This window comes from Orycteropus afer, unplaced genomic scaffold (genome assembly GCF_000298275.1).
Source record: "Orycteropus afer afer isolate SDZICR_OR568_19922 unplaced genomic scaffold, OryAfe1.0 scaffold00005, whole genome shotgun sequence".
Classification (NCBI taxonomy): domain Eukaryota; kingdom Metazoa; phylum Chordata; class Mammalia; order Tubulidentata; family Orycteropodidae; genus Orycteropus; species Orycteropus afer.
In genome coordinates, this window is record NW_006921592.1 from 1,233,244 (window position 1) to 1,245,168 (window position 11,925).

An 11,925-nucleotide genomic window follows, 5' to 3' on the forward strand; every position below is an offset into this window, starting at 1 on the left:
CCTGAATTCCTACACGTCAGCACCTGACAGGAGCTCTGAAGCAGTGCCCCCTTTAGACAGGGCATGGCTTCTCCAATTTACCAGTCCGCATGCTTTCAGTCTGCATCACATCCAGACCCCATCATGCATTTACCTGCCTGGCCCTTGTACGAGTAAGAGTTTGTAACCACTGCTGAACACTGAATATTCTCACGTTATCAATTTACCCAAAGTGGACTGCACGCATGAGTGATTTTCCCAGTAGCAGTGACTTCTGTGTCGAACATGCCTTATCCCAGTGGTCACAGGCAGAAGGTGGTCGATGGAGTTCAGAGTTAAAGTCTGTGGCAGGGAAGAGAGCAAAAATAAAGAGATTGAATTCATTAAACCTGTACTCTGTCTAACCAATCAAATGTGCCTGGACATGCTAAAATCCTAAACATCCGTGCATAGAATTTCTGGGCCTGATTCACTCAGGCCATCATGGTAATCATCTCTGACTGCTGCATCTCTGCCCAGAGCATCACATAAAATTCCATGAAGGAAGAAGAAAAAGGGCCTTAGAGGGGCTTTGTTCCATGTGAATGGCAGGGGGCAGGGAACCTATTCTGCTTTCTGCACATAGCCTATTTCTCTTTTCACTGAAGTTCATAATGCTAATTGTCGGTTCCATAGTTCTGTAGAAAGTGACATAGGTATATTAGCCGACACTCAAGGAAAGTAAAATGAAACTGAGGGTTTAGTATTTATTGAGGAGGGGGTTGTCTAAGCTCCTGTATGATTCTGTAGGTACTTAACATCACCTGGCTTGATGGACATGCCTTTTTAAATCCTGGCTAAGAGCGCTAAGGCCAACAGATAATACATAATCACGTGACATATCATTTTCCTCTGCAGGTTATTTTTGAAGTTGCTTTCAATGGTCCCAAAGGAGGGTATGTTGCCCTGGATGATATTTCTTTTTCTCCTGTTCACTGCCAAAATCACACAAGTAAGTATTTTCTTTTTCTTCTTTACATTTGGAATTTTCCTTTCTTAATAGATGCCTGTGGTCGGCATCTATTGCTCTAATTCCCTCTGATTTTCTCACCTTTCCCCTCGTCTCATCCTTCAGAAATTATTTAACTGAATAGTCTTTTTTTCAGGTATACTTTTTTTTTGGTGTCCCTGAGTGAACATAATTTTTCTGACACTGCAGGCCAATAGTCCTGTGTAAAGGAGCTTTTATCTTCCCTACGTGCTAGGAAAGGAAAATTCAACAATACTGACTCCTTCCCACCCCACCTTTCACTTTAAAGGATATCTGAGTCCATAGACAGGTGGATGGGTAGGTGAAAAAAATTGTCAAAATCTAAAAAAAAAAAAAAAAAACCTCATTGCCATCGAGTCGATCTGACTCATAGCAACCCCTCCGTGGATTTCTGAGGTGGTATCACTACGGAAGTAGATTGCCCAACCTTCCTTCTAAGGAGTGGCCAGTGGGTTTGAACCACCAACCTTCTGGTTAGCAGTCAAATGCCTTAGGCACTACACTACCAGAGCTCCCTTCAAAATCTACTCAATAGAATTATAAAAAAAAATTCTAATTTTATGCATCCAAGTTTTATCAATATCCTCATTTATTAAAGATTTTAGTATTTGATATGGTAGCATAGTGCCTACAGCATTTGACTGCTAACCAGAAGGCTGGTGGTTCAAACTCACCAGCCACTCCTCGAAAGGAAAACTGGGCAATCTACTTCTGTAAAAATACCACCTTGGAAACCCGAGGAGGGGTCGCTATGAGTTGGAACTGACTCAATGGCAGTGAGTTTGGTTTTGGTTTTATGATGGTTTGGGGTAAATATTATATGCTCTTAATTTAATTACTTTCTCTTTCAAAGTGAAACTTCAAGGTATATTATTTTGTTTATAATTTTCCTAAAATTGGTATTTGGAAAAGAGAGAAGGAATATTTATTTCTGGGAAAATTTGATCCAAAATGAACCAGAAAGCAAACATCTTAAAACAAGAAGGAAGACAATATATTAATGATAACACAGATAAATGTAATTGGCCTTACCTTTTAGTGAATTTGTTTCCTTGAGAGACCCCAGGGACACACTGGTTATCCCATCTTATTAATGAGTCCTTATTCAGGGTTTTGGAGCATGGGAAATAAAATTTTGAACTTGGCCCTTGTAGTTTGACTTTTACGTAAGACAGAATTGGTTTCTAACTTAATATTATTTCAGATATATTCTACAAACAAGGAGACTAAAAAAATATTTTCTGCTTGAACTAAACTGTCACTCTCCAATTAAAGAGAAGCCTACTAATTTGCTAGAACTAAATTTTTTTCCCACTAATTCTATTACAAAACGAAACAGTAGAACAGATAGAACCAGACTGAGTTTACATGTTTTCTAAAATGATTTAATACAAACAATAATCAAAGATTCTAAGAGCCTCTAAATTTGACAAAACACAAAATCCAAATTGTTTTACTTTTCTAAACTTGGCGTCTCCCTGATCCCATCAGTTAATATTTTAGTTATGTTAGTAGTGTTTTCACCTTTTATCGTTATTTGTAGAAGTTCCTCTTCTCTGTCACTAGGCAGTTACTCTGCACTTTTGTATTTCCAAGTTATACATATGAGGGAAGAGTTGTTTATTCAACATCTCACTATGGAGAATGGGTGAAGAGGCAGCTGGAAGGTCTTAGCCACCTTAGAAATCTTGTTTAGAAATGTTTTCCTTTTTGAAAAGCTACAGCATATAGCTGAGCTCTTTTCTACCACTGCACTGGTGGTTTGACTGGTGTGGTGGTTATGTTTGTATGTCAACTTGGCTGTGCCTTGTTGAGTGGCTGGGCAGCTGGTGGTAGTTATTCCCCATAATGAGACTGGCAATCAACTCCATGGTGGAATCTACCATAAGCAGCTGAGTAGCTACCTTCGGGATATGCTCTGCTTCCTGTATGTAAGGAGAAGCCTTGAGAATGGTCTCTAGCCTATGGCACACTTGGACCCTGCATGTAGCCGTGTCATTGCTTAGCAACCTGCTATGCTCTGCCGACCTTGGGACTTACAGTGGACTTAAGTTAATGGCCTGCCATGTGGATTGGTAACATCGGGACTGTGCCTTTTTCCTTGTCAACCTTGGGGCTTTTCAGGCTCAGCAGCCAGCAGCAGAAATGCCTCTAGCTCCATTGGGCCGGGAGCAGGAGGCAGAGCTGGACCCCAAGGTTGAGGGGCTTCCACCCAGCCCCTAGAGCCTGGTACTTTAAACTTGGATTTAAAGCCCCCAAATTGTAAGAATAAACCCCTGTTTGTTAAGGCCATCCCATTTGTGGTGTATTCCTGTCAGAGCAGCCTTAGGTAACCAGAACAACTGGTGAAAAGAAAGAGTCCAATAAAACAACGACTCTTTGTTAAGAGAGCTGGAGGCCCATCAGTCTGTAAAACCAGCCCACATAAAGACTCTCCCTCTGCACGGACCTCCAGAGATACCCTCTTTTATAAAGTTAACTGAAGGTCCATGTTTGGTCTTCAGAATTTCCCACCATACTAACATGGCTTTAAATACTGTTCTTCCCAAGTTTTATTGTGTGATCATAGCAATATGCTCAAGAGTCAGAATTTTGGAGTCATATCCCTTCTCAGCCACTTATAAGCTGTGTGACCATGACCTTATCCTTTAACCTGAGACTCCGTTTCCACTTTTATAGGATGAGGATAGCCAAACCAAACCAAACTCACTGCTATCGAGTTGCTTCTCACTCATAGCAACCCCCATTGGGTTTCTGAGGCAATAAATCTTTATGGAAGTAGATCACCTCATCTTCCTTCCATGGAACAGCTGGTGGGTTTGAACCACCAATCTTCTGGTGAGCAGTTAAATGCCTTAGGCACCATGTCACAAGAGTTCCTCAGGATGATAAAATGGAAAAATTTGTTTCAAAGAGTTGTTGGGAAGATTGATGAGTTAGTGTCTATGAAGACCATAGCCTAGAGTATGACACACAGAAAATGGTTCGTCATGATACTTAATATTATTTACTTAATTGTCAAGATATTTCCATTCATTGTGGAACACAGTGGGTGAAATTGACATAAGAGAGAATCAGCAAAGGGCACTGCCTTGATGAATGTGTCAGCTGGATGTCTTTCACTGAACAGCCAGGGGTCAGATCCCAAGCCTAAGGAGCTGGTGAGCCCTTGCGTTTTCATACTTCATCTTACATTTCACAAATAGCTTATGCCCTTCTGTTTCATAACAGGTATCAACATTTTTTCTTTATCTTGGTTAACTCCAGACTTGTTTCCTCTGCTTTTGCCAGCTGGATCCAATGTTTTCTTCCTTCATCTCCCTAGTAGGCTGAGATGGGAATTATTCTAGCATATGAACATCATTCCCACCATCTGGTTGGACTTAGTTTTAATCCAGGCTCCCAGACCTGAGACTTGTAGCCTAGTCACAGGTGTTAAACACCAGTGTCATGTCACTCATCAAGTATACCCCCAGGATGACTTCCAGAGAACAGCAAAACCCTCCTCTCTTGAGTTACAGCACTTCCCTGCACATGCCACCATTTCCACCCACAATCCCCACTCCCGAATTTGGGCTGGAATTTAGATCATAGGAATAAACTTTCCTTTCGGTCTGTAATTCCTTGAATTCTCATCACTTCAAGGTGATCCCATCCAGTTCTAGGGATCCTGCCTTAATGCTCAGTCCAAAACAGAGGTGTGACTGCTGTGCCTTTCACAGGCAGCTCAACATCCTCTCTGGGTGTGGGTCTATCCCACACCCAGGACAGTGGCTGGGATATATCCCTCAGATGTCTACCTGGGTCTGAATCCCAATGTTGATCATTAGTAGCTCAGATTAACAACACCCTGCCCAGATGTCTTGTCTAATTGGAACCTAATGCCAGTTGTTGACTGTGCTGCAGCTAAAGTTGCCACAACCTTCCTTAGCTCAAATGCCCCAAGGGTCTCCAAATCCTGGTCAATGGCCATGCCCCTGTTCCATCATGGTTTCAGAGTCCCACTCACCGTCTTAAGCCATTTGTGAGCTGTCTCAGCCTGTCTTTGGCCTGGCTCATGCTAACATAAAACTACCTTGCAAGTTAGCAGCCTAAAGAACACACTGCACCCAATATCTCTTCAGTACCAGAGGGACTGAAGAGACTTCTAGATCTTTATGACTAATGCTGAGTTCAGCTCCATTAACTCCATGGAGAAAGGATATGAGACACTCCCAACTGTTCTTTTCAAACTGCAACTCACTCTCCCTAATGAGATCATCTTCAAAGTCTCTCATTTCTAACACTCAAATGTCAAGAAGTGAGTAATTACTAAACATTATATTTTATGATGCTTTTTGGTACCTTGCTTAAAGATGTCTTGTTTCTTTCTCCCCTCCCCATAACTGATAACTGATGCTGATTCCTCCCTATGCCTCAAATAAGTCATTAGCTCTCTCACTAGCTCAATCTGTGATTTTCACTTGACTCACACCTCCAAGGAAGCCTCAAGCAAAGGCTTTCCATCCATCTCAGATCTCTGGTGAATTTCAGAGCTCATGGTGGGTCACAAACAGCCCTTTGGCCCAATCTTCAAGAATCAGATGCTCTCTTGAATTGGAATTTGGGTGAAAAGATTTAGACTTTGAGTTAAGCAAATGAGATTTTCTTTTTATCAGAACATTCCAGGACCCCAGGCAAATCTGTTCCTAGGACTAGCTATTTAACAAAAGCCAAGGGCTTCAAAATGATTTATTCTGGTTCAACCCCCTAATGCGAATTTGCATTTCCACCCCAGACCTGAATCAGAATACATTTTAACAAGACTCCCAAGTGGTTCTTATATATTTCCAGGTGATTCCTTTTCTTTCTTTCTTTCTTTTTTTTTTTTTTTTTAGTTAATTTGGGTGAAATTTTACACAGCAGATTTGTTTTACATTCAACAGTTTGTACACATTTTGTTTTGTGACACTGATTATATTCCCTGAAGTGCAACAGATCTTTTCCCACTTCCTCCCTGTGGTTACCTTGTCCCTGTGTCCCCAGGTGATTCTTACATATCTTGTTCAAATGTAGATTTTGATTCAATATATCTGGGATAGAAATGTAAATTCTCTGTGTGGAGTCAAACTGGAATGAAGTGGTTCAAAGCCCTGATAAAATCCTCTCATCAGAAAAATCTTAGCTATGTGAATCACCTTTGAAGAAAACTGATCTTTGCTTACTTTCAAGATTTAATACCCACCAGCCGCTCCTCGGAAGGAAGGTTGGTTAATCCTACTTCTGTAGTGATAACTGCCTCGGAAACCCAAGGAGGGGTCACTAGGAGTCGGGGGCCGACTCTATGGCAAATAACAACAACAACAACAACCTGTCCCCTCCTACACAGCTAATAAATGGGCTATGGTTCTCTTGCAGCTGATCCGTCCTGACAAATAATTCCACAGACCTCTTGCTTGGTCTGTGTGCATGGCTTTTGGTAATGCCATGCCATTCCCCGAGCTAGCCAGCCATTGGTAGACCTTGAATATTCATTGTTTTTGCATTGCCAGGTAACAGAGGGGTGACTAATACTGAAGATCAGCAAAAGGCTTCCCAGAGTCTCCAATCACCATGGGAGAATTTCAAAAGAGCATTGTTTGTGTGATATCAAATTAGTTTTTCAGGGACTGTATCTTCATGGCTTAAAGATACACACTGATGCCTACAGAATCAGGCAGAGCACTGTATAGGCTAATTTATAATCATGGCAGAACATGGAGAGTTCTCTTCATTTCCTTTTCTCCTCACTGGCTTATCAGGCTGTGCTCCTGTGTATCTCTTAGGGCATACTACTTAGTTACCTTTTTTTTTTGGTCTGTTTTTTGGGTTATTTCAAACTCAGGCAAAAAATGCAAGAATAGTGTAAAGAGCTCCTTTATATCCTTCACCTCACTCTGCAAATTGTTAACAGTTGCTTTATTAACCATTTTAGAGTAGACGGAAGACATCCTGCCCTTTTGCCCCTAAATACTTAGGTGTGTATTTCTTAAGAACAATGACATCCTCCAAAGAGAATTCTGATGTTCAGGAACTTTAACATTGATACAATATTCTCTAATTTACGTCCATACACCGAATTCATCAATTGCCCCAATAATGTCATTTATAGCAATTGGTTTCCTGGACCAAGCTTGAATCTTGGGTCCCTTGTTGCATTTGGTTGTCAGGCTTCTTTGGTTCCCTTTAATAGGAACCAGTTCCTCAACCCACTTGAATATTTTCTTGCTTTGAAAATTGGTAATGTGAAAATATAGTGATCTTTGTCCTTGAACATCTCCTCATTTCCTCACATCACCTCTTCCAGAACACAAATGTTTCTCTAGATGGGTATTTTTCCACTTACTTTAAACATCCCCGTTTCTCCCTGGCTGTAGAGTGTTAGACCCAGTGTGAGTTAATATACACAACAGGATCACCCCTGGCCACCTAACTGTGCCGCAAACTACTGCAGCCACCTTCCCTCTGGACTCAGAGGACAATCTCAACAGTGAGGTGTACAAGTCACTGGCTAATGGAACCAAAACTATTCTCAAAAGAGCAGACTTCTGTGTCCTACTTGTTCTAGCCAATCTGGGCTGAGATGATATTTATAGACCAGGATAAACCCTACCAAAACTTAGCAAGGCCAAAACAATAGCAGCCCAGGGATTGGTATGACTTTATGAACTGTATGATTTCAACTGCGTAATGACTTTCTTCAACCAGATCAGCTCCTACTACTCATTTATAAGTAGACACATAAATTATGTCAATCATGTCAATTATAAGTAGACAATGACTGTGCTTCTGACCCTGAGTTTGATCAACAAACGAAATTTTTTTTCTGGAAAATATTATTTTATAAATATTTGTCTCAGAGGGAAATGAAGAATTCCTTAAAATCCTGATTTTTTTTTTCTTTCTCTTCTATTTTGATGAGAAAAATCATTCAATATGAATGATTTTTGAATTGTGAAGAAGTATGTGAACCAATGTTGGCAGCTGGTACATCCTGAAAGGAAATTTCTTTTGAACTCTGGTACTTTTTTATTTTGATAAAAATAAGAGAGGAAAAGAACAATTTTCTTGTCATGCTGAAACACCAGTGTTTGATGCTAACCTGTCAGTATGCCATTCACGTAAAAATATTTTGCTGTGTTCTTCTCTGGTCACCCTGGGCACCAATATTTGTCAACCTGTTGATGTAGTTCTTTGAAGTCCTGGAGTTTGGTACTCTTTACATCTAGTTTTCCTTTCCCTAGAGCTTCCCTTCAGTGCTGTGGAAGTGAGCTGCCATTTTGAGGAAGATCTCTGCAACTTTTACCAAGATAAAGAAGGCCCAGGCTGGAGTCGCGTGAAAGTAAAACCAAATATGTATCGGATAGGAGACCACACCACAGGATTAGGTAATTCAAGAGTCTGTCATGGGATGACGTTGTGGGGTTAGGGTTCATGCTCCATTTGTTATTCTTACTCCATACCTGTCGAGACCCTGACTTAAGAAAAGAAAAAAAGGCAGCTGTAAAAAAACAAACACAGTTGATAATCTTGTGTTTGATCATTTTTTAAAGTTAGAATTCCAATTGTTGTGCTGGCTTAAAAGTACTTACTAGTTAAATAGCCAAAGCTTTGAAAATTATTTCGCTCTTCATTTTAGGTGGAGAAATATCTTTAAAATGCTATTTGTAAATTTTTATAGAATCCAGACTTTCTGGAGCCATTGAGATTGCATGACCCTGTGAGACTATTACCTTGAGGAAATCTTTAAACCTTGAACTGTAACTCTCCCCAAAAGTCATCTTTGAACCAAAAAATAGTTTAGCCTAATTAGAAAAGAATGTCTACATGAAGCATTATACTTTTAAAGAATTTGCTATGTTGTTGTTATGTGCTGTCAAGTCAGACCTGACCCCTCCTTGGGTTTCCGAGGCAGTATCACTAAGGAAGTAGATTTGCCCCATCTTCCTTCTGAGGAGTGGCTGGTGGGTTTGAACCACCAGCCTTCTGATTAGCAGTCAAGTGCCTTAGGCGCTATGCTACCAGAGCTCCCATTTAAAGAATTAGCTATTTGTTGTTGTTGTTGTTAAGTGACGTTGAGTCGTTTCCGACTCATAGCGACCCCATGCACAGCAGAACGAAACACTGCCCGATCCCGCGCCAGCCCCACAATCCCTGCTATACTCGAGCCCATCATCACAGCCACTGTATCAATCCATCTCCCTGAAGGCCTCCCCCTCTTTCGTCGACCCTCCACCCTACCAAGCAAGACATCCTTCTCCAGGGAATGGTCCCTTCTTACAACATGACCAAAATAAGTGAGACGAAGTCTGGCCATTCCTGCTTCCAAGGAGCATTCTGGCTGCACTTCCTCCAGGACAGATCTGTTAGTTCTTTTAGCAGTCCACAGTACTTTCAGCATTCTTCGCCAGCACCACAACTCAAAAGCATCAACTCTTCTTCAGTCCTCCCTATTCATTGTCCAGCTCTCACATGCATACGAGGCAATTGGAAATATCATGGCTTGTGTCAGGCGCACCTTAGTCCTCAAGGAGATATCCTTGCTCCTCAGCACTTGAAACAGTTCCTTCGCAGTTGACTTTCCCAATGCTACACGTCGTCTAATGTCCTGACTGCTGCTTCCGTTGGCATCGATTGTAGAACCAAGCAACGTGAATTCCTTGACAACCTCAATCTTCTCTCCATTTATTGTGATGCTACTCATTGGTCCAGTTGTGAGGATTTTTGTTTTCATTATGTTGAGATGTAATCCATACTGCAGACTGTATTCTTCAACCTTCATCAGTAGGTGCCTTAAGTCATCCTCACTTTCAGCAAGCAAAGTTGTGTCATCTGCATATCTCAGGTTGTTAATGATTCTTCCTCCAATCCTGATACCACGTTTTTCTTCATATAGTCCAGCTTCTTGGATTATTTGCTCAGCATATAGATTGAATAAGTGTGGAGAAAGAATACAACCCTGACGCACTCCCTTCTTGATTTTAAACCATGTAGTGTCCCCTTGTTCTGTTTGAACGACAGCCTCCTGGTCAAGGTACAGATTCCTCATGAGTACAATCAAGTGCTCGGAAATTCCCATTCTTCTCAATGTCGTCCATAATTTGTCATGATCCACACAATCAAATGCCTTTGCATAGTCAATAAAACTCAAGTAAACATCTTTCTGGTATTCTTTGCCTTGAGCCAAGATCTATCTGACAACAGCTATGATATCCCTTGTTCCACGTCCTCTTCTGAATCCGGCTTGAACCTCTGGAAGTTCTCTATCAATATACTGCTGCAAACGTTTCTGAATTATCTTCAGTAATATCTTACTTGCATGTGATATTAATGATATTGTTCTATAATTTCTACCTTCTGTGGGATCACCTTTCTTTGGAATGGGCACAAATATGGATCTCTTCCAGTCAGCTGGCCAGGTAGCTGTCCTCCAAATCTCTTGGCATAACTGAGTGAGTGCCTCCAATAGGTGACCAAATTGACAATAGCAATTTGAAAGGATAGATAAGAAGCTAAGGAGGACAGTGAGTTTTGTTAATGATGGTGAAATCATTTGGAAAAGTTTGTCAGGGTTGTGGAAAAACTTGATGAATGTAACAAAGTCCCTAGATTAATTGTACATGTAGAAATTATTAAAGTGGTGTATGCTTTGCTGTGCATATTTTCACCAAAATAAATAATGATAAGTAAAGGGGCTAATTAAAAGAATAAAAAGTTATTTGACTCCATTTATGTAAGATAGATCCAGAATAGGCAAATCTATAGGAACAGAAAGACTAGTGGTTGCCAGAGGCTGGGGGAGGGGAGAATGGGGACTGACCACTAAATAGTACAAGGTTTCTCTTTGGAAAGATGAAGATGTTCTGGGACTAGATGGTGGTTGCTCAACATTGTGAATGCCACTAAATGCCACTGAATTGTACATTTTAAGATGGTTGAAGTAGCAAATTTTATGTTATGTGTATTTTACCATAACTTCAAAATACATATAACCATGAGGAGCTCTTAGAAGCCAGAATTGGTGCTCCCCTTGTATAAAGATTGCCTAACATTTTAATGACATCTTTTGTGGTGCCTACCCCAGTGGCAGATGATGGAAAGAACTTATTCTAAAGGAGTTTAGTGTCTTATTCATTTATTCAACAAATGTTTATATATGTCAGGCAGCAGGGTGGATTTCCTGTGAAGCTGATGAAGCTTAAGTTTCAGAGCCCTTACTAGCATGGGCCCTGGGAAAAGATTTAGAAGGGGCCCTGTCAATATTGTACTTGTAATTTTGTACTATTTCCTTAAAGAAGTTGCCTACCTTGTATACATTCAGGCCCTACAAAGCCTAATCTGACCTTGGCCAGACTAACTCATGGGAGATATAATAGTGAACTAAAGAGACATGGATTCTGTCCTGGCTGACAATTCTATCAATGGGCAAGAGAAATATTAAGTATATATGAGAATAAATTTATAGATACAAGGTGTGATAAGTGCTATGAAAGAACAAAGAGTGAGCTCTTAGAATAAAGGGAAGTACCTAATTTTGGTAGGGGTTTCTCTGAGGGAAAGTGGGAGTTGTCCAGGAGACTGGAAGCAATCCCACAGATGCCGAGGGAACTGCATCTGTGAATGCCAAGTTGAGTTGGGAAAGCTGGGCATCTCCAAAGAATAGGAAGGTCAGTGTGGCTGGACCATGAGGAGGAAGGATGGCAAGAGTGGAGGAAAGTAAAATTAGAGAGAGAGATGGAACATGAGGATGTGGCAGAACCAATTAAGCATTTAGGATTTTATTATAAAAGTAAAAGAAATGAGAAGCCACTGAAGGGTTTCAGCAGAGAAGATTTAGAATAAATTTAAGTTTTTTTTTTTTTTAAATTTTATTTTGATTTGGGTGAAGATTTACAGAG

General features: G+C 40.6%; 1 protein-coding gene across 1 annotated transcript in view; it reads left to right on the forward strand.

Annotated features, from left to right (window-relative positions):
* The window catches only part of MAMDC2 (MAM domain containing 2), a 184,925-nt gene that overhangs the window by 112,827 nt on the left and 60,173 nt on the right, over nt 1-11,925 (forward strand). Inside the window, exons 7-8 of the mRNA XM_007938422.2 lie at nt 877-970; nt 8,272-8,415. Of these exons, the coding sequence (XP_007936613.1) occupies nt 877-970; nt 8,272-8,415 (238 nt within the window). The remainder of the gene's footprint in view (nt 1-876; nt 971-8,271; nt 8,416-11,925) is intronic.